The sequence below is a fragment of the Gobius niger genome, assembly GCF_951799975.1.
Source record: "Gobius niger genome assembly, chromosome: 12".
NCBI classification, from domain to species: Eukaryota; Metazoa; Chordata; class Actinopteri; order Gobiiformes; family Gobiidae; genus Gobius; species Gobius niger.
The window spans coordinates 12,708,739-12,724,639 of NC_136863.1; the positions used below are offsets into that span (position 1 = coordinate 12,708,739).

At 41.5% G+C, this 15,901-nt stretch overlaps 1 protein-coding gene across 1 annotated transcript in view; it reads left to right on the top strand.

Moving 5' to 3' along the window:
- furinb (furin (paired basic amino acid cleaving enzyme) b) overlaps nt 1-15,901 on the top strand; it is a 90,060-nt gene that overhangs the window by 55,714 nt on the left and 18,445 nt on the right. Inside the window, exon 7 of the mRNA XM_079568511.1 lies at nt 14,811-14,899. Within this exon, the coding sequence (XP_079424637.1) occupies nt 14,811-14,899 (89 nt within the window). The remainder of the gene's footprint in view (nt 1-14,810; nt 14,900-15,901) is intronic.

A 15,901-nucleotide genomic window follows, 5' to 3' on the forward strand; every position in this document is an offset into this window, starting at 1 on the left:
CACGCCCACCAGGACCAAGCCTAAAAGACAAAACAAAAGAGCCACACGAGGGAGACAAAAACCATGGCCAGAACATAACAATACTTTTACTTTAAGAATTAGGGGCCCACCGATATGGATTTTTGGGGTCCGATTCTGATACAGATATGAAGGGTTTGGTGTAGCCAATAGCTGATATACACAGTATAGGCCAATATTTTAAGTAATTTAACTTTCTGTATTTTTTTTTAATCTCTGAAATAGGCTATAGTTAAACATATATTATTATAGTAAAGGTTTCTGTCATAGAAATATATATCTAAATAAAGAATATAAATATGTAGAGGTTGACCATTGTGGATTTTTTTTAAGGCTGATGCCGAGTATTGGGGATTTTGATTGGCCAATGATGATATGCACCTTAGACCATCCATCCATCCATCCATTTTCTTCCGCTTTATCCGGGGCCGGGTCACGGGGGCAGAAGTCTCAGCAGAGATGCCCAGACTTCCCGATCCACACACACCTCCTCCAGCTGTTCTGGGGGGACCCCGAGGCGACACCAGGCCAGCTCGGAGACATAGTCCCACCACCGTGTCCTGGGTCTTCCACGAGGCCTTGTCCCACTAGGACATGCCTGGAACACCTCCCGCGGGAGGCGACCAGGAGGCATCCGGAACAGATGCCCGAGCCACCTCAGCTGGCGCCTTTCGACGTGAAGGAGCAGCGACTCTACTCCGAGCTCCTCCCGGGTAACTGAGCTCCTCACCCGATCTCGAAGGGTGCGCCCAGCCACCCTGCGAAGGAAACTCATTTCGGCCGCTTGTATTCGCGATCTTGTCCTTTCGGTCATGACCCAAATCTCATGACCATAGGTGAGGGTGGGAACGTAGATCGATCGGTAAATCGAGAGCTTCGCCCCCTGACTCAGCTCCCTCTTCACCACGACAGACCGATACAGCGACCGCATCACTGCTGACGCCGCACCGATCCGTCTGTCGATCTCACGCTCCATCCGTCCCCCACTCGTGAACAAGTGTTGAACTCTGACAACAGGGGCCGTTGTATATTCGTGTTTAGTAGGTATTTAAGAGGGATAATGTTCCAAAACCAAAAACAGTAAGCCTCTGTCTCTTATGATTCCGAAATTATACGCAAAAGTCTACAACATAAAATACATAAAATAGGTGTACAAACTTTTCGCCACAATATTTCTCCGCTCCCCTGAGGCCTCTTTGTTGGTGGGCTCATTTGAAAGCTCTGATTGAATTGCAAAACCGCTCTCTATGACTTTCGCTTCTGGAGATATCTGCCTTTTTATTGGTTTCAGAAAAAAAGTTATTATAGTTATATTAGTGGATAGCCAATACTGAAATACCCTGATACATCCGCTGGCAAATATATCGGTTGTGCCCTTGTGAGAATCAGTAAATTAATATTCCTCACGATTTAGGTTCATGGCATTAACCTACAAGCAAGTCAAATTTGTCATTAGCGGTTGTAAGAAATGCTAACCATAACACGGCAGCAGCATAAGCATGTAGCGGAGCACTGGTAACGCTGTGACTGTGAGCATAGACCAATCTCCTGTGAGGCATATTAGGATTACTGCTTCCGCGTTATCACAGAGCAAAAACCCATTACCTAACCACACAGAGTGCACCTCCATTCCTCCACATAGGTCAGTGACATTATCTCATAGATTAGACAGTCGGAGCCTCTCCATGACCTGTGGACAAATTCTATCCCACGTAAATCAACGGCGGGTAATATGATGTGACACTAAATAATTCCACCCTCACATGGAGAGTATATGAATATGTTCATGCCAACAGTCACAAAGGAGAATTAGAGGTGGCCATTTTGCACTGAATGTCCTCTTCATTTATAACAGCAATGCCCCAGACTCATTTTAATCAGCATGTCTCTCTCATGTTGAAGATTGGTATTCTCCTTTTGAAGAGGCTAAAGATGAAGGCAGAAATCCATTTGTACTCAATCAAGGGAGATTGTATTTTTTTCCCTTCTGTCTCTACCCGGTTGCCTGCTAACACTTATTTTCATGTTTGTCTACCGAAGATGGATGTTGTGCAAGGGAAGGGTGCAAAGGACAGGCCGGATTGATTTCAGATCCTTTGGAGTGGTCTCAGAGTGACGCGCACAAATTCCTCAAGCGCTCAGAAGCCACAATAGAGCAGAGTGATGGCAATGTTTCACTTACAGCTTCAGGAGCGTTGGATGTCAGTAAGATAAACTGACTGAAGTTATCAATGGTTTTGAAACGGTTGTGGGTAACAGATGTTCAATTCAGTGATCCTTTGTCACAGTTGGCACATACAGTACATCAGCAAAATGACCATCGCAATATAAGGTGAGAATGCCAAGAGCCGCAATATATTTTTAAATTAAATCCATCTAAGGGATTACACATTTTTTGGAGTAAAAGTTTTAGTCATAATTTTAAAAATGTTATTCCATCATAGCCCTGTTTCAAGTTTTTTCCTTTTATTTTTTAAATGATTCAGTTTCACAATAACAGGATGATCACAGTATTCAAAACAGCTATCAAATATTGCTTTTTTTTTTTCTTATACGAGTGCAGCCCTAATCACTGCACTTTTGTTTGATTTTGATTTTCTTTTTTTCCCCCAGATGATGCATAACAACCTTCAAACACAAAGAAATGACGCACACCTATTTGTACTCCTCTCACCTCATCTAATCCTGGTTAATTCCATATCAATTGATTGCTTTTTGTGCTCCCCAAAGTGTTTCCATTATATTGACGTGGCATTAAATCCTGCACAAATTTAGCCGCGTGGGTCCATTAATTGAGATTGCTCTCCTCTGAAGTAAGACTTCATATTGATGCGGAGTATTAAAAATGATTGGCTCCAGCGCTTTGTTGGTCCCTCAGTTAAACCCGTCTCCATCAGCACCTGCATACTGAAATGCAGCACATCAAGGCTTAGGAGGAAGAGGGTAGAATGTATGTGGCTAATCTGGCTGATGGCATTGAGGACGACCATGGCGGCTGTTTGTAAAGCGCCTCCCACTTCATTACATTGCATTGTCCTTGATGGCAAATGGCTTGTTGTTTCGCAAAAGCGCTCCATCAGCAGAAATGCATGAAAATGGTGACAGCACTGTGCCACCAGTTCCGAGAGAAGATGCATAGCTTAAGGCCTAAACACATTAATGCTTCATTCTGGATGACGTGGGTCAATACCGGCTGGCAATCCCAGGATTAGATCGAGGAAAGCCCTGCACAGATTAAAATCGTGTGGAGGTGATTTATGTCAGCTTTACATGTCAGCATGATACTGTTGGCTTTTCTAGGACATTGACTTAAAACGCTTTGTCTGTGTTGCTGAACTTATGATTTATGAGAAAGTACATGCGACTCTGTTTGGCCACAGTTTGATTTCAGATCATTCTGTCCCCTAAAGGAAGCACATTTTGTGTCACTTTTCATTACATTTTGGATGTTATAAATTGAATGGGATCCAAGGCTATTGGATGACGCCACGATTTTCCCAGATAATGCTGAGAGTGAGTTATTGCTGAAGCAGGGCAGGAGCCAAATAATATGTTAATTCATACATCACATAGCTGTCAACGAAACACAGAACACTGACAAAGGTCAATAAATTATCTGGATACGCACTGACAGCCGGCAGCAGTGAAAAAGTGCCCCTGTCAAAAATATTATGTTTGAGATACACAGAGGTCAAACGATTATTGTCCTTCTTAGAGTCCGTGTTGAGGTATTAAAGCCATTCTTCTAAAGATTGGAGCAAATACAGATGTACAACTGCAGTGTGTGGTATTGAGAAAAACTACATCAATGTCAATAAAGATGTGACCGGGACAGAAGGTTAGTCCTGACTGTAGCTCCAGCTGTACATAAAGCCACTCTGGCCCGCCGGTAGGGGAAACCAGGGCACCAAGTGAACACAGACAGGGAACATTTAAACTCTTCACAGATGGGCCCATATTCATCCGAGAATCAACCGCAGGACTTCCTTGCTACAAGGCAAGTTTCTTAACCACAGAACTACCATACACAAATTGACATAGTGGAATACTGCATCACACAGTTTTATATTTTACTTAGGAAATAAAATGGAAGAAAATGAAAAGTTCAAATAATTCAAATTTACCAATGCAATAGTTCTAGAAGAGCAACTCTTTGGGATTGTTGCAAAGAATGGCCTGTTTCCCCTCTGGGTGAATTTGAATGGGGTGTTTTTTTCTGAAAAAGTTTCAATAAATGAATATTAATTTCATATCAGTATTTTTCCCAATAAGACTTAGCCTAAGACCTTTACAACATTTCTGCCTCCAAGAGCTGCTTTGTTTACAACAGTAGAATAACTCATTTAAATTCATGCCCTAGTAAGTTGCGTGGGTATTGTGTCCTTGGTCAGTCAGCTGCAGACAAACAGCGTCTTAGACAACTCTTATTTAACAGCAGGAATAGACAATGTGCAAATGCTGGCAGTGTACAACTCCAGGTCCACATTTATCTGCATTATAGAATGCAGTGAGTGAGTGGCACTGAGGTGCTAATAGTGCCGAGCTGTGGAGGGAGCACTCACACGGGACACATCAGAGTCGAGGAGAGAACAAATCCAAACAGACAGCCCCCTACTGCGATGTCTGCTTCAGCACTATACACTCCGCACATTCAGGACACACTCCAACTACAATCGCTCTACAAGCTTTTACAAAAGTTTTATAGGGATGGAACGTGACACAAATTCCACAACACAAGGCGAGATTTTCACATAATTTCCAATAATAAATAAAGATGACTTATTTTCTTTTACGGAACAGTTTAATGAAATGAAAGTCAATTATCATTCTTTTTAAAGCAATTGTCCCTCTGGTGTCCCTGGCCAGAAAACCATGCTTGCAACTTTCTCTGCTCTGACCCGGTGGCGCAATACACACTAATGGAATCACCAAGAAGAAGCTATCAGGCTAACGGGCAAAGCTAACTGTGGGCTAGCGCCACTTTAGCAGTGTTTACAGCCAAGTTTGAGTGACAAAAATTATCTCCATTGTGTAATTGGGTTGTGGCACAATGTACAATATCCCTCTCTCCCGTTGTCTTTTCTGTCAGCGTAGTATTTACTCTCACGGACGAGTTTCTTAGTGCAAATCAATATTATACGTAAACATTGGTGGATAACTATTAACAAAATATTCCGTTAAGCCGTCTACAATGAGTATAGTGGATGCAGCGCAGTAAAATGTTGGGGAAAAAACAGAAAGTTAATCTTCTCACGGCTGAAAAATCTTGCGGCATGACATCTTGGCCCATCCCCATCTATTTATTTACAAAACAATCATTTTCGTGCATTATTTAAGCAGATAGATAGAGCCATGGTGGTACTTTGCTACACCAGTAATGCAATATTGTTATTTTAAAGTAAAGCAAAACAAGTACCTTTATGTTGTGCCAGGGCAAAGTGCATGTGTGCATGTTTTGTTATTTGGCCTTTTTAGACATATCACCGATAGTTCTAGTTTTAGTTGATCATCTTTTTGTGCATCTGTCCCTTTATTTTTTGTCAAATAAACGTGTTTTGTTTTTGTTTTTTCGCAGCGGGTCCTGACTTACTACTAGAACTGAACAGTGTTCGTGTCTATCGTTAAAACTGATCCTGTTGTTTGTGACTGCTGCAGACCACTAATAAATGACCTTGACAGTTTACAGTGAGTTTATCCATTGCCCACACCGCTGCCACCTATTGTCAAATTGAATAATGAATGTTAGTTTTTCTTGTTTGTTCTGCAAGGGATGGCCTGTTTATTTTCCTGACAGCTCGGTGATGCTGGCACTGGTTGCAAACCTCCTTATTGCACCTCTCTCCTTATGCAACGTCTGTTTTTCACACTATTATTAGTTTGGCAGCAGGAAGGGACACTGAGCGAAAGCTGATTGTTTCCCTGTCACCTTGTGCTGTTGAAGGAAACTAGTAACTCACGACTCAGTAAAAACTTTCACATTTGTACAGTTGGAGTTGGAGATACTGATGCACAATATATCGGCAAATTGTCTTCATCAGCTGATGCAATCTCTGTATCGCAACAAACTAAAAACAAGTGGGTGTATCTGTGTTTGTAATAACTTATTATTTAAAGGAACAGGCCACCGTTTTCACATACTAAGATATGTTCTTACCTGAGCTTAGACGAGTTGATGCGTACCTGTCTGGTCTTTGTGCGTGCCCTCAGTCATGCAAAAAGACCAAAGATGTTGTTAGCCTTTGGCCTCTCCCAGTATATTCCTATAGCTCCAAACGGGGTGAAGTTAGAAGCGACCTGGCTCTCCCACAGGCACGCACAAGGACCAGACAGGTATGGATCAACTTGTCTAAGCTCTGGTAAGAACATATCTCAGTATGGAAAAACGGTGGCCTGTTCCTTTAAGTACATTGTGACTGAGGTTGTAATGAAACAGTTTATAGCTGTCACATTTGCAAGCGTACAGTCACTCGGCAACACAAGCAATAACGTCCGGTTCTCAAGGTCTCTTTCTTTATTTTTATGGGAACATGAGGAAAATCAATATATCAGTGGTTTGTAAATTGTGGTGTGTGTACTGTACTCCTGGTGGTACTTTTTAAAAATAATTCTCCCACACAGATACGATGGGGTCGATGGTGCTGAGGAGGATATTGTGTCTGGAGCAGATGTTATCAAAGGCTAAAGCTTCAGCCCACACTATTTGCGGTCTTTGTTTTGAGACCAGCGTGTGTTGGATATAGTAGTAATTGCTGTCTTACCGACTGGCTTGGCAGAAACGTGGATTCCATGTATAGAATGGGTTCATGCAAGGGCCAAAGTGAACTTCAGTCTTGTACAAATGCAATTTAGAAGTAGCTAAATTATGTGGTGTCGTTATGACTGAAAATGTCTTCAAACTGCAAAGTGTATAATTGTTTAAATAACTTTCCCAGACCATATGGTGTTGATGGAACAGGCTCTCTGACCTGTCCATGCTCCTAATAAACTGGCATGGCAATTTTATTTATAAATAGCGCAATTAAAAGTGCTTGACAGTAACATAAAATTACAAGGCAGCAAATAAAATCAATCCATAAAACACAAATATAGTAATTAATTAATTCCATTAAAAGGAAAGCGAGTGCAGATAAAAAGTCTTTCAGTTGTCATATGCCAAAATAGGTGTTTTATTATCGGATATCCTGGTTCTAGTCCTGCCTGTTAGTCCATATTAGTCCAGGACAGGATGTACGGCAGGTGCCAGTAAGCAGGCTGTTACAGTAGTCTAATCTGCTGGAGACAAACGCATGGATTAGTCGCTCCAGACCTGGTCTCGACATTAACACACACATTCCCCTTTAAATCGGCACTGACTGAGAGCCAAGAGTGCACATGTTATTCTTGATTTGATTGTAAATCGTTTTTTATTGTGCTTTTGATTACTTGTTTTATACATGTTACCGGCGCCTCTTGGCCAGGTCTCACTCGGAAAAGAGATTTATCTCAAGGGACTTCCTGGTTAAATAAATGTTAAAATACTTTTGATCTTGACAATGTTTTTAGATGATGTTATTTTTCTGATGTGGCTGTTTAAGTTAAGGTTTTAGTCCATGATTACTCCTCGATTTATTTTCTAACCTGATGAGAGATACAGAGACTATGTGACTGATAACATGTCTTTGTTTCTGTGGGCCAAAGGCAATAACTTCCAATTTGTCTTGAGTATGAGAAAAAAACGGTTTTGCATCCACAAACTGACATGTTCGATGCAGTGTGGGTGAATTTACAAGCCCATTCACCTGCTGTCAGTAACACATAGATCTGAGCGTCATCTGTGATAGGACACATTATTGCTGTGTATCAGCTGACCCAATGGAAGCATGTACTGAATAAGAGCAGTCTCCTGGCGAACCCCACAGGTCATGGCAGTTTTTTCTGAGGCACAGTTCCCAATTTCAACAAAGTACATCCTGTCTTTGAGATAGAACTTTAACCAGTGTAGAGCACCAGTTTTCTAACCTCTTACATGGTCCCATGCTCCACTGTGTCAAAGGCAGCGCTCAGGTCCAGCAGAACTAAGACTGAGACATTGCCTGTGTCGGTGTTCACTCAGGCGAATATTATTTGTCACCTTGATGTGGTTGGGCCTAAAGCCTGACTGGAAGGTTTAAAAAACATTGACGGACAGGAGGAAGTCAGCTGTACAACTTTCTCCAGGACTTTACCTGAGAATGGCAGGTTTGACTTGGGCCCGTAACATAACTGTAACTTCATTTGTTGAAATATAAAATGAGACAGCAAACATTGTTGGCAAAATTATCTTATTTACATCCATTGCTCATGTTCTTATTTACAAGGATGCATGGGAGTAAGTTGTGGTTATTGGTGTTGGTGTAAGTATTGGTTGACTAGCCTGATAATGCTGGTTTCTTTCACTGTAGTTTGTTTATTGAAGCCTCATAGTGTTCTTGTGAGCCACTCTGCTTCATTAGACAAAAAGTTAAATCCTCATTTCATGACAATCTTTGTCTCAGTGCTAGTTAACCACATTTTGCGGTTTTGAATTTGATTACTCTTTCCCTCAGCAGCTACGCTCCAACTCATATTGTCTTGTCATTTTAATATTCTGACACAGACTCAATTGCACCCACTCTGACATCTCTCTATACGCTTAACATCACAGAGCTTTGATCTTTTTTTTTTCCATCCAGCCAGAATGAATGAAACACATTTGTCCTGGTTTTGTTTAGCCCTCCTTTTAAATGAGCAGCACAAAGGGAGCCCATCTTGCTGTATATTAAATCTGCACAAGCCAATGGCTTTTCTGCACCAACATCTTTCTGCTTTGGTGACGATCAAATCTTATGTCAACAAAAAGAAACACACACAGTATGTGTCTTGCCCGAGTTGCCTTGTTTCTGGACTGAAAACATTCTTTTTATTCAACCAACTGGGACGAACTTTTATGTTAAGTCAGTCAAGAGAAAAAAACAACTTTGGTATTCAGTCCTTTGGAGAAATGTGCATGTCCTATACGTAGAGCTTAGACCCTGTGTGTCCAACAGACAAATTGTGTTAGTTCAGGCCCAAACATGAGAGTTCCTAGGGTTACTTTATATTTATCATTTAAATATGACTGGCACTCCCTTTGAACTGTATGAGTATAATAATACATTTTAATGTTTAAACAACTAGATCGTAGCCACTTTATACAATACGCTAACCTTCATTATGTCATGAGCCGATTGTTACTGATTATCAAATCAAATTCCAGTCCATTTATCATTAGTTTGACTTAGAAAAATAGGGTAATAATTGTTTAGAAATAGTCCTACAAACCCCCTTGTTTGCTGTAAAATGGCCGCCAATTGCTGTTTCATCTCCCTCGTTGACTGTCTTTCTTTTATGCACTTTAATTCAGCCTTCACCCCCTTTCTCCGCTCACACTACACATCAAACTGCATAATTTAGGCAACTTTGAGTTAAACGATGTCCTGAGAGGAAGAGAACATCCCAATAGCCCCACTCTGGCACTGGTATCAAAGTGGGCAGAGCTCCACGCTGCAGACACGTGATTTTCGACTTTTCCACATGCAGCAGGGAATTTATAAAACCACCCTCCATCTCGAAAAACACAGTCCACACAGCTTTGTTTATTTTTTTATTTTTTTTACGGCGCCCACACCTAACGACATATGCCTTGCCAAGTACATTAATTGTTGTTCAAATCTCTCCACAAGTGCCGCACATTCAGTTTTTGGCAGCTGTATGAACTGCACTGTTATAGCTTTACATAGTTGCATAATTATTAGTATTTTTTGAGACAACCTATCTTGACAAAGCAAATGCATTTTGCCGTTTTTCGTAATCTTTCATCAGATAAAAAGCACAACTTTTATGAGCCTCTGGACCAGTGAACACATGACAGTACTTCAACTTGACAACATGGGCGTAACATTTGAAAATGGTCCCATCATACCGACTTCCATCTCAAAGTTCCCCCAACAGCTGGCAGCGTGTCCTGGTCTGACCCAAACCCGCTGTTGGCATCTTCAAGGAACATGTCTTGGGCGTGGGATGGTCATTTGGTGGAAAATAGACAACCTTGAAGTGCTCCTTCGCCTGTGCTCTTCTACATGAAGCACTTGAGTGTGTTAAAACAAGCTAAAAGCGCCTGAACAATTCTTAAAACAACACAGTTTTGATGGCATCCATGCTGTTTGATGCATGTGACGTCAGAGCACATTTTGTCGCAGGCAGTGACGTTTGGCCAACGAAAACTCCGGCTATGTATGTCCACACTCAAACGCATAACTGGAGTTTTCCACAATCTTCCCTTTGGCTAGAGGTTTTAGAAACCTTTGTTTTTAACAACAGAAATCTACGGTCTGGTGTGGATGATTAAGGTTAAGGTTAAGGTATACCTTATTAAAGCAGTACTAAGTAACGTGTTTACCTTAATAAATTCTTTTCGTAGTCCCTGTGGGGGTAATACAAGTGTTTATGGGATGATTGGAGGGTCTTCCATCTCCCCCTGGTGTCTCTGGCCAAAAAAACATGGTTGCAACTTGACTGCCACCGGACCGGAGCAAGCAATACACACTAATGGAATCACGAAGAAGAAGCTAACATGCTAAAGGGAAAAGCTAACTGCAGGCTAGCATCACTTGAAACAGTATTTACAGCCAAGTTTGAGTGAAAAAAATTATTTCCATTGTATAATTGGATGTACAATATCCCTCTCTCCCTTCGCCTTTCCTGTCAGCGTAGTATTTACTCTCCAAGACAATGAATAAATAAAAAAATCGTAACTTGCTACGACACCTGCAGTTGCGCTTATGGCCTCTAGGTGCAAGAGTAACTTAGTACTGCTTTAATCCTCGTAGGGAAATTCATTCTCTGCATTTGACCCATCCTGAATGCCGCTGGGGCAACCTGTAGGAGCAGTGAGCTGCCAGCGTGGGCCGGCGCTCGTGGACCCATCTCCATGATGTGCAGCCAGGCTGGTGATCAGAAACACCTGGCTGGAGGATTCACCTATTGTACATGTTTTTAGTGGTAAGGGAAACCAGAGCACCCGGAGGAAACCTGCGCAGACACGGGGAGAACATGCAAACTCCACACAGAAAGACCTTGTCCATGGTGGGAATCGAATCCGGACCTTGATGGGCCAAATCGTAGGAAAATATCTTTGTTTTGTGAGATACCCTGCTACATGTGGACAAGGCCGCATTCAGCTTGTGTTTGAACATGTGGCCAGAGTTCAGTCTGTGATTTATAGCTTCACTCCACTGTCAGTCCAATGACAAAAAAATATGATGCATTTGATTAGAGCAATGTTCATTGAAAGAAATGAAAGCATGCTTTTGTAACACGGTCAGTTAAACACATGCCGTAGTATTTCCTTATGCTTAATAATGCCCATCCCCCGACCAATGGTGTCTTGACTTGATGCAACTGAAAGGATTGATCGGCACAAAAGGAGAGGCCTATATTTGAGAACAGGAGATTTGCTCTTTCACTGATGGTGATGGCTTTCCCTGTCTGAAATTCAGAGCTGTCTTCAGGTGATTGACAGTTGAATATTCTATCATGTATTATTTTTAGCACTGGTTTCACATTGATTCGTGGTCTGTTTTTGGCAACATGCTGATACTCATATTTTGAAGTCTTGTTGGATAAAAGGACTATCCCTGGCCAAGGACAGGAAAAATTGTCATGCCAGTCACTAACGGGAGAACTGTTAGAGGGAAGGAGGTGATTGACAGTCGCCATTTACCGCCCCACACCCCGGAAAACAAGATTGATGTGTGTAGACGAGCTGGTGATGATGTGAGCACAGCGGTAGTCTGTTAAAATGCATGATGCAGGCAGGGAGCGCTTCGGTAAACAACACAGGCTAAACACTGGAATCACAAGGGAGATGTTTGCCCCTTTGCATTTCAGCTCTTGTTCAGATATGTATGTCCTTACAAATGGAGTTGAACACTTTGTTTAAATTCAGTATGTAATCATCAATTAATAGGGGAAATTAGCAGGATCTATACTGTGCATTCGGGGCTGGTGCAATGTGATTCGAGCAGCTCCGACAGCTGCCCCCATGACCCAGAAACGGAAAAGTGGAAGAAAATGGATGGATGGATGGACAGACGGATGGAAGAACGGACAGACGGACGGACGGACGGATGGATGGATATACTGTGCATTTGTGTAACCAGTTAACATCAAACTATTGCATATATACATCAAGCATATTAGTTCATTATGAAAAAAAAATACAGCTAGTTGTGCCAATATGCAAATATACAAGTGTAAATGATCTGTTATCTCACTTCTGAATATTTGTCTTGGTGGTCTGTTTTACAAAATTTTCAAGATACAAAAATACACAGTACTGTATGGCATGAAATCATAATATTGAATGATTATTATTTAAGGTAGCCTGATAAACCACACCCACCTTCTTTCCGCACGAAAGAAAGTGGGTCTGGCCACGCACGGTAAACAAGTTGGTGATTGGCGGCTAAGGCCCTAGCTGAACCAATCACGACCATCACAGAGAAATGAGAAGGTTACGTCACTCGCTGCACCTCTACGTTTTTAGTTCAATTTACGTTAACATTAGCCAAAACTAATCATGGATGAAGTAGTCAAGGATTTTGCCTCGCGTTCTCCGCATGAGTTTATATTCACTTCATATTTTTTGAATTGGACACAGCTGTCGTCACGTCCGCTAATCGCTAATTGGTTTATTTCACTGACAATCTGTGCGCGTTAGACCCGCCCCTTCAAACTGCTCCAATTGCTCCATGACCAGACTAATTCCCTGCGTGGAATGGACAGGGAAGAGTATGGCAGAGCCAGGCAATATTTAAGGTGTGATAACGTGTTCTGTGATATGCTGGGGTATGGTATGGTATGATATGGTGTGGTGTGATATGGCGTGTTATGGTATCATGTGGTCTGGTATGGTATGGTATGGTATGGTATGGTATGGTATGGTATGGTGTGGTGTGGTGTGGTGTGGTATGGTATGGTATGGTATGGTATGGTATGGTATGAATTTATTAAAACGGGGACAGTGCACAACAATGTAACCACCAAGGCCAAGTCAGGAAAGATGCTTGGTTCAAGGTTATTGTGTACTGCACCAATTTACACCTGTTGTCCCTGGAGAGGTTGGTGATAGAAACGTTATTAACAGTTGCATGTGGGCAAATGGACCAAAAGGGTAATTTAGCAAAGCCAGGCCAGAGTACATGTGTTGCTATCATTACAGCATTTCCTATTTATGATCTGTGATGATTGGAGAGATAAATTGCACAGGTTTATTCAATGCTTGGCCTCTCATGTCATCACAACATCACCAATGTTGTAGAGACCATATAAAAGTATTTTAAAATTCAAGGCTTGTCTCATCAGACATCAGACCACAACATTTCCATCACTTTGTATAATTAAACTTTTCTCCAAGTTGATTTTAATTGCATTCCCGCAATTTCCAGAACCGAAAGCTGTGAATGTTTTCCTCTGATGTCTACCCGGGGTCATTAAGATAGATTGGATGGTGTGCAGATCTGTGATTAGGATGTGCACAGTTTCACATCCTCTTTCAGAGATGTTCTGCTGAGTGAATGTTATACTCATTACACTCACATTGTTTTTGGTTGTGGTCGTGATGAACCTCCCTGATGATGAGTTACAGGGTAAAGTCTTGAAGCATCAAGGAAATGTAGAGTTAGAATGTAAGTTAGACAGGTTGCTGGCCTATTAGTCACTTTTTTGATAGATGTGAAAATAAAATTGTAATTGTATCAGGTAAATGCGCATCCTACAGAAAATTGATTCAACAACTACTACTGTTCAGATTCTCAAACAAGCAATGAAGTTCTCTGACAGGACACCTTTTTTTCTCTGACAAACTCTGCTCCACAGCACATGGCAAGATGTTCTACGTCTCCAAAGTAATTAAAGAGAAATCACTGTACCAAGAGGTTGAACAAACTGGGTCTGACCTGCTTTCATGTTTTCTGATTAGCACTGAAGGGAGTGCTCCCTGAAGAACAATCAGAGGTAACCATGGATTAAATGGAGTATTGTTGTCTGGGGAGAGGACTTGTGTTTTCAAAGCCCCATAATGTTGAGGAGTACTTTATTGTCCTCTGCTTTTGACACATCCTTCGATGCGACCCATCTCTAATAATGGTCAGAATCATCTGGCGGGTGGACTGGCCTATTGTGCATGTTTTTAGTAGAACACCCAGAGGTAACTTACGCAAACATATGCAAACTCCACACACCCTAATTTAAAAAAGCTTAGGTGAACATGAAATGCAGAATACCCTTCTGAGTTTCACCTCGCAGATCAGCCAGGCAGCCTCTGGTCCTACTTGCTCCTACGATTCTATTGTGCAGATTGTTTTAAGTCTTAGTGGTCAAAACCCTTTCAAGCACCAACGCTCCTGCACTGTCTGAAACACTATTTACTCAAGTTAAACATATTTGCTAGCTGTAGGTAGTGCCTTGTCACCTTTATGTTAAAGAAAAATAAAGGACACACACAAGGTTTTTCCATGGTTAATAACCTTTAAAGAGGAATGTCAGTAAATGAATTATTCAGGACCATTTTACCTTTTTATTCTCTGCACTTTGGACAGCAACCATGACCTTGACTGAAACCCATCTACCATCTTGACACAGGCTCCATATTGCGACATCAATAATCACCATTTTCCAGGCGCATTGATTGTACATAAAGTCGTAGAAACAAGGTTAGACCGTGAATACTTTACTTCTTGGTTGTGTTTTCGCAGACATGGGACTCGGTGTGCAGGAGAAGTTGCAGCTGTTGCCAACAATGATGTGTGTGGTGTGGGTGTGGCCTACAACGCTAAAATCGGAGGTGAGTAAAGTCTTCCATTGAGATTTGTAATTAGCTCAAGAGTAGAAAACAATATTAATTAGCAAAAGTATGCTTCTGTAATTCCTTCATTTAAAGCTGCTATGCACTTGGCCTCAGCAGCTTTGAGTTAAAGTGGATTGTTAATTAGCTGCAGTCGCTTCAACTCCTCCCTTGATGAGGCGCTGTCTCATCAAAACCTCATCACACACAAAAAAAGGTGTTTTTTGTGCTGTCCTGGGTGATTTTTGTTGCAGTGATTTTTCTTTTTTGTCTCATGCCACCCAGAAAAACAGGGAAGTGTCTCCAGTTCCTCATTATCGCCTGTAACCTCTCATTGTCAGCTCTGCTCGAACATGACAGTTTGAAGCCGAACATTATCCCGGCGTTGTAACACTGTGCCCCATCAGAGAGCTGGGACCATGTCTAGACCATTATTGATTCTGCGTTTGTTTGTTGTAATTAATGTGTCAGCGAAGTCGAAAAATCAGCTCTAATTGGCATCTTACAGCAGCCCAATGCACACCATTTGTCAATTAGTTAAAAACCTCCATCAAGATCGAAAATGTTTTGCCAACCATTACATCATGGGGAACACTTGTCCATTTTTGCTGTCACGCTTGATGTTTGCCTTTAGTGGGTGTTTGGTCTATGTGTTTGAATTACCTCCAGAACAAATAAATAAGATAACATTCAAATCATCCAAACACACTGGCTTTCTTTTTTCCCTGGACACATTTTGTGGCTGTAATACTTTTCACCATTACACCTGCCATTTCCCAGGAGTACCTCAAAATGTTTGCTCATACTTTTTTATTCATGAACAAAGATATTTGTCACATGCTGTCAGAGAAACATCCTGATCCTTTGTGATGTAAGATGTCAGTCTAATAAAGTTGCAGTCTTACATTGAGCTGTAGTTAAATTGGAAATTACCAGTTGAGAAAATTGTTCTTGCTTGGTGCACAGTAAACTTTAGCAGAGCATTGTGCAGATGGTAATTTC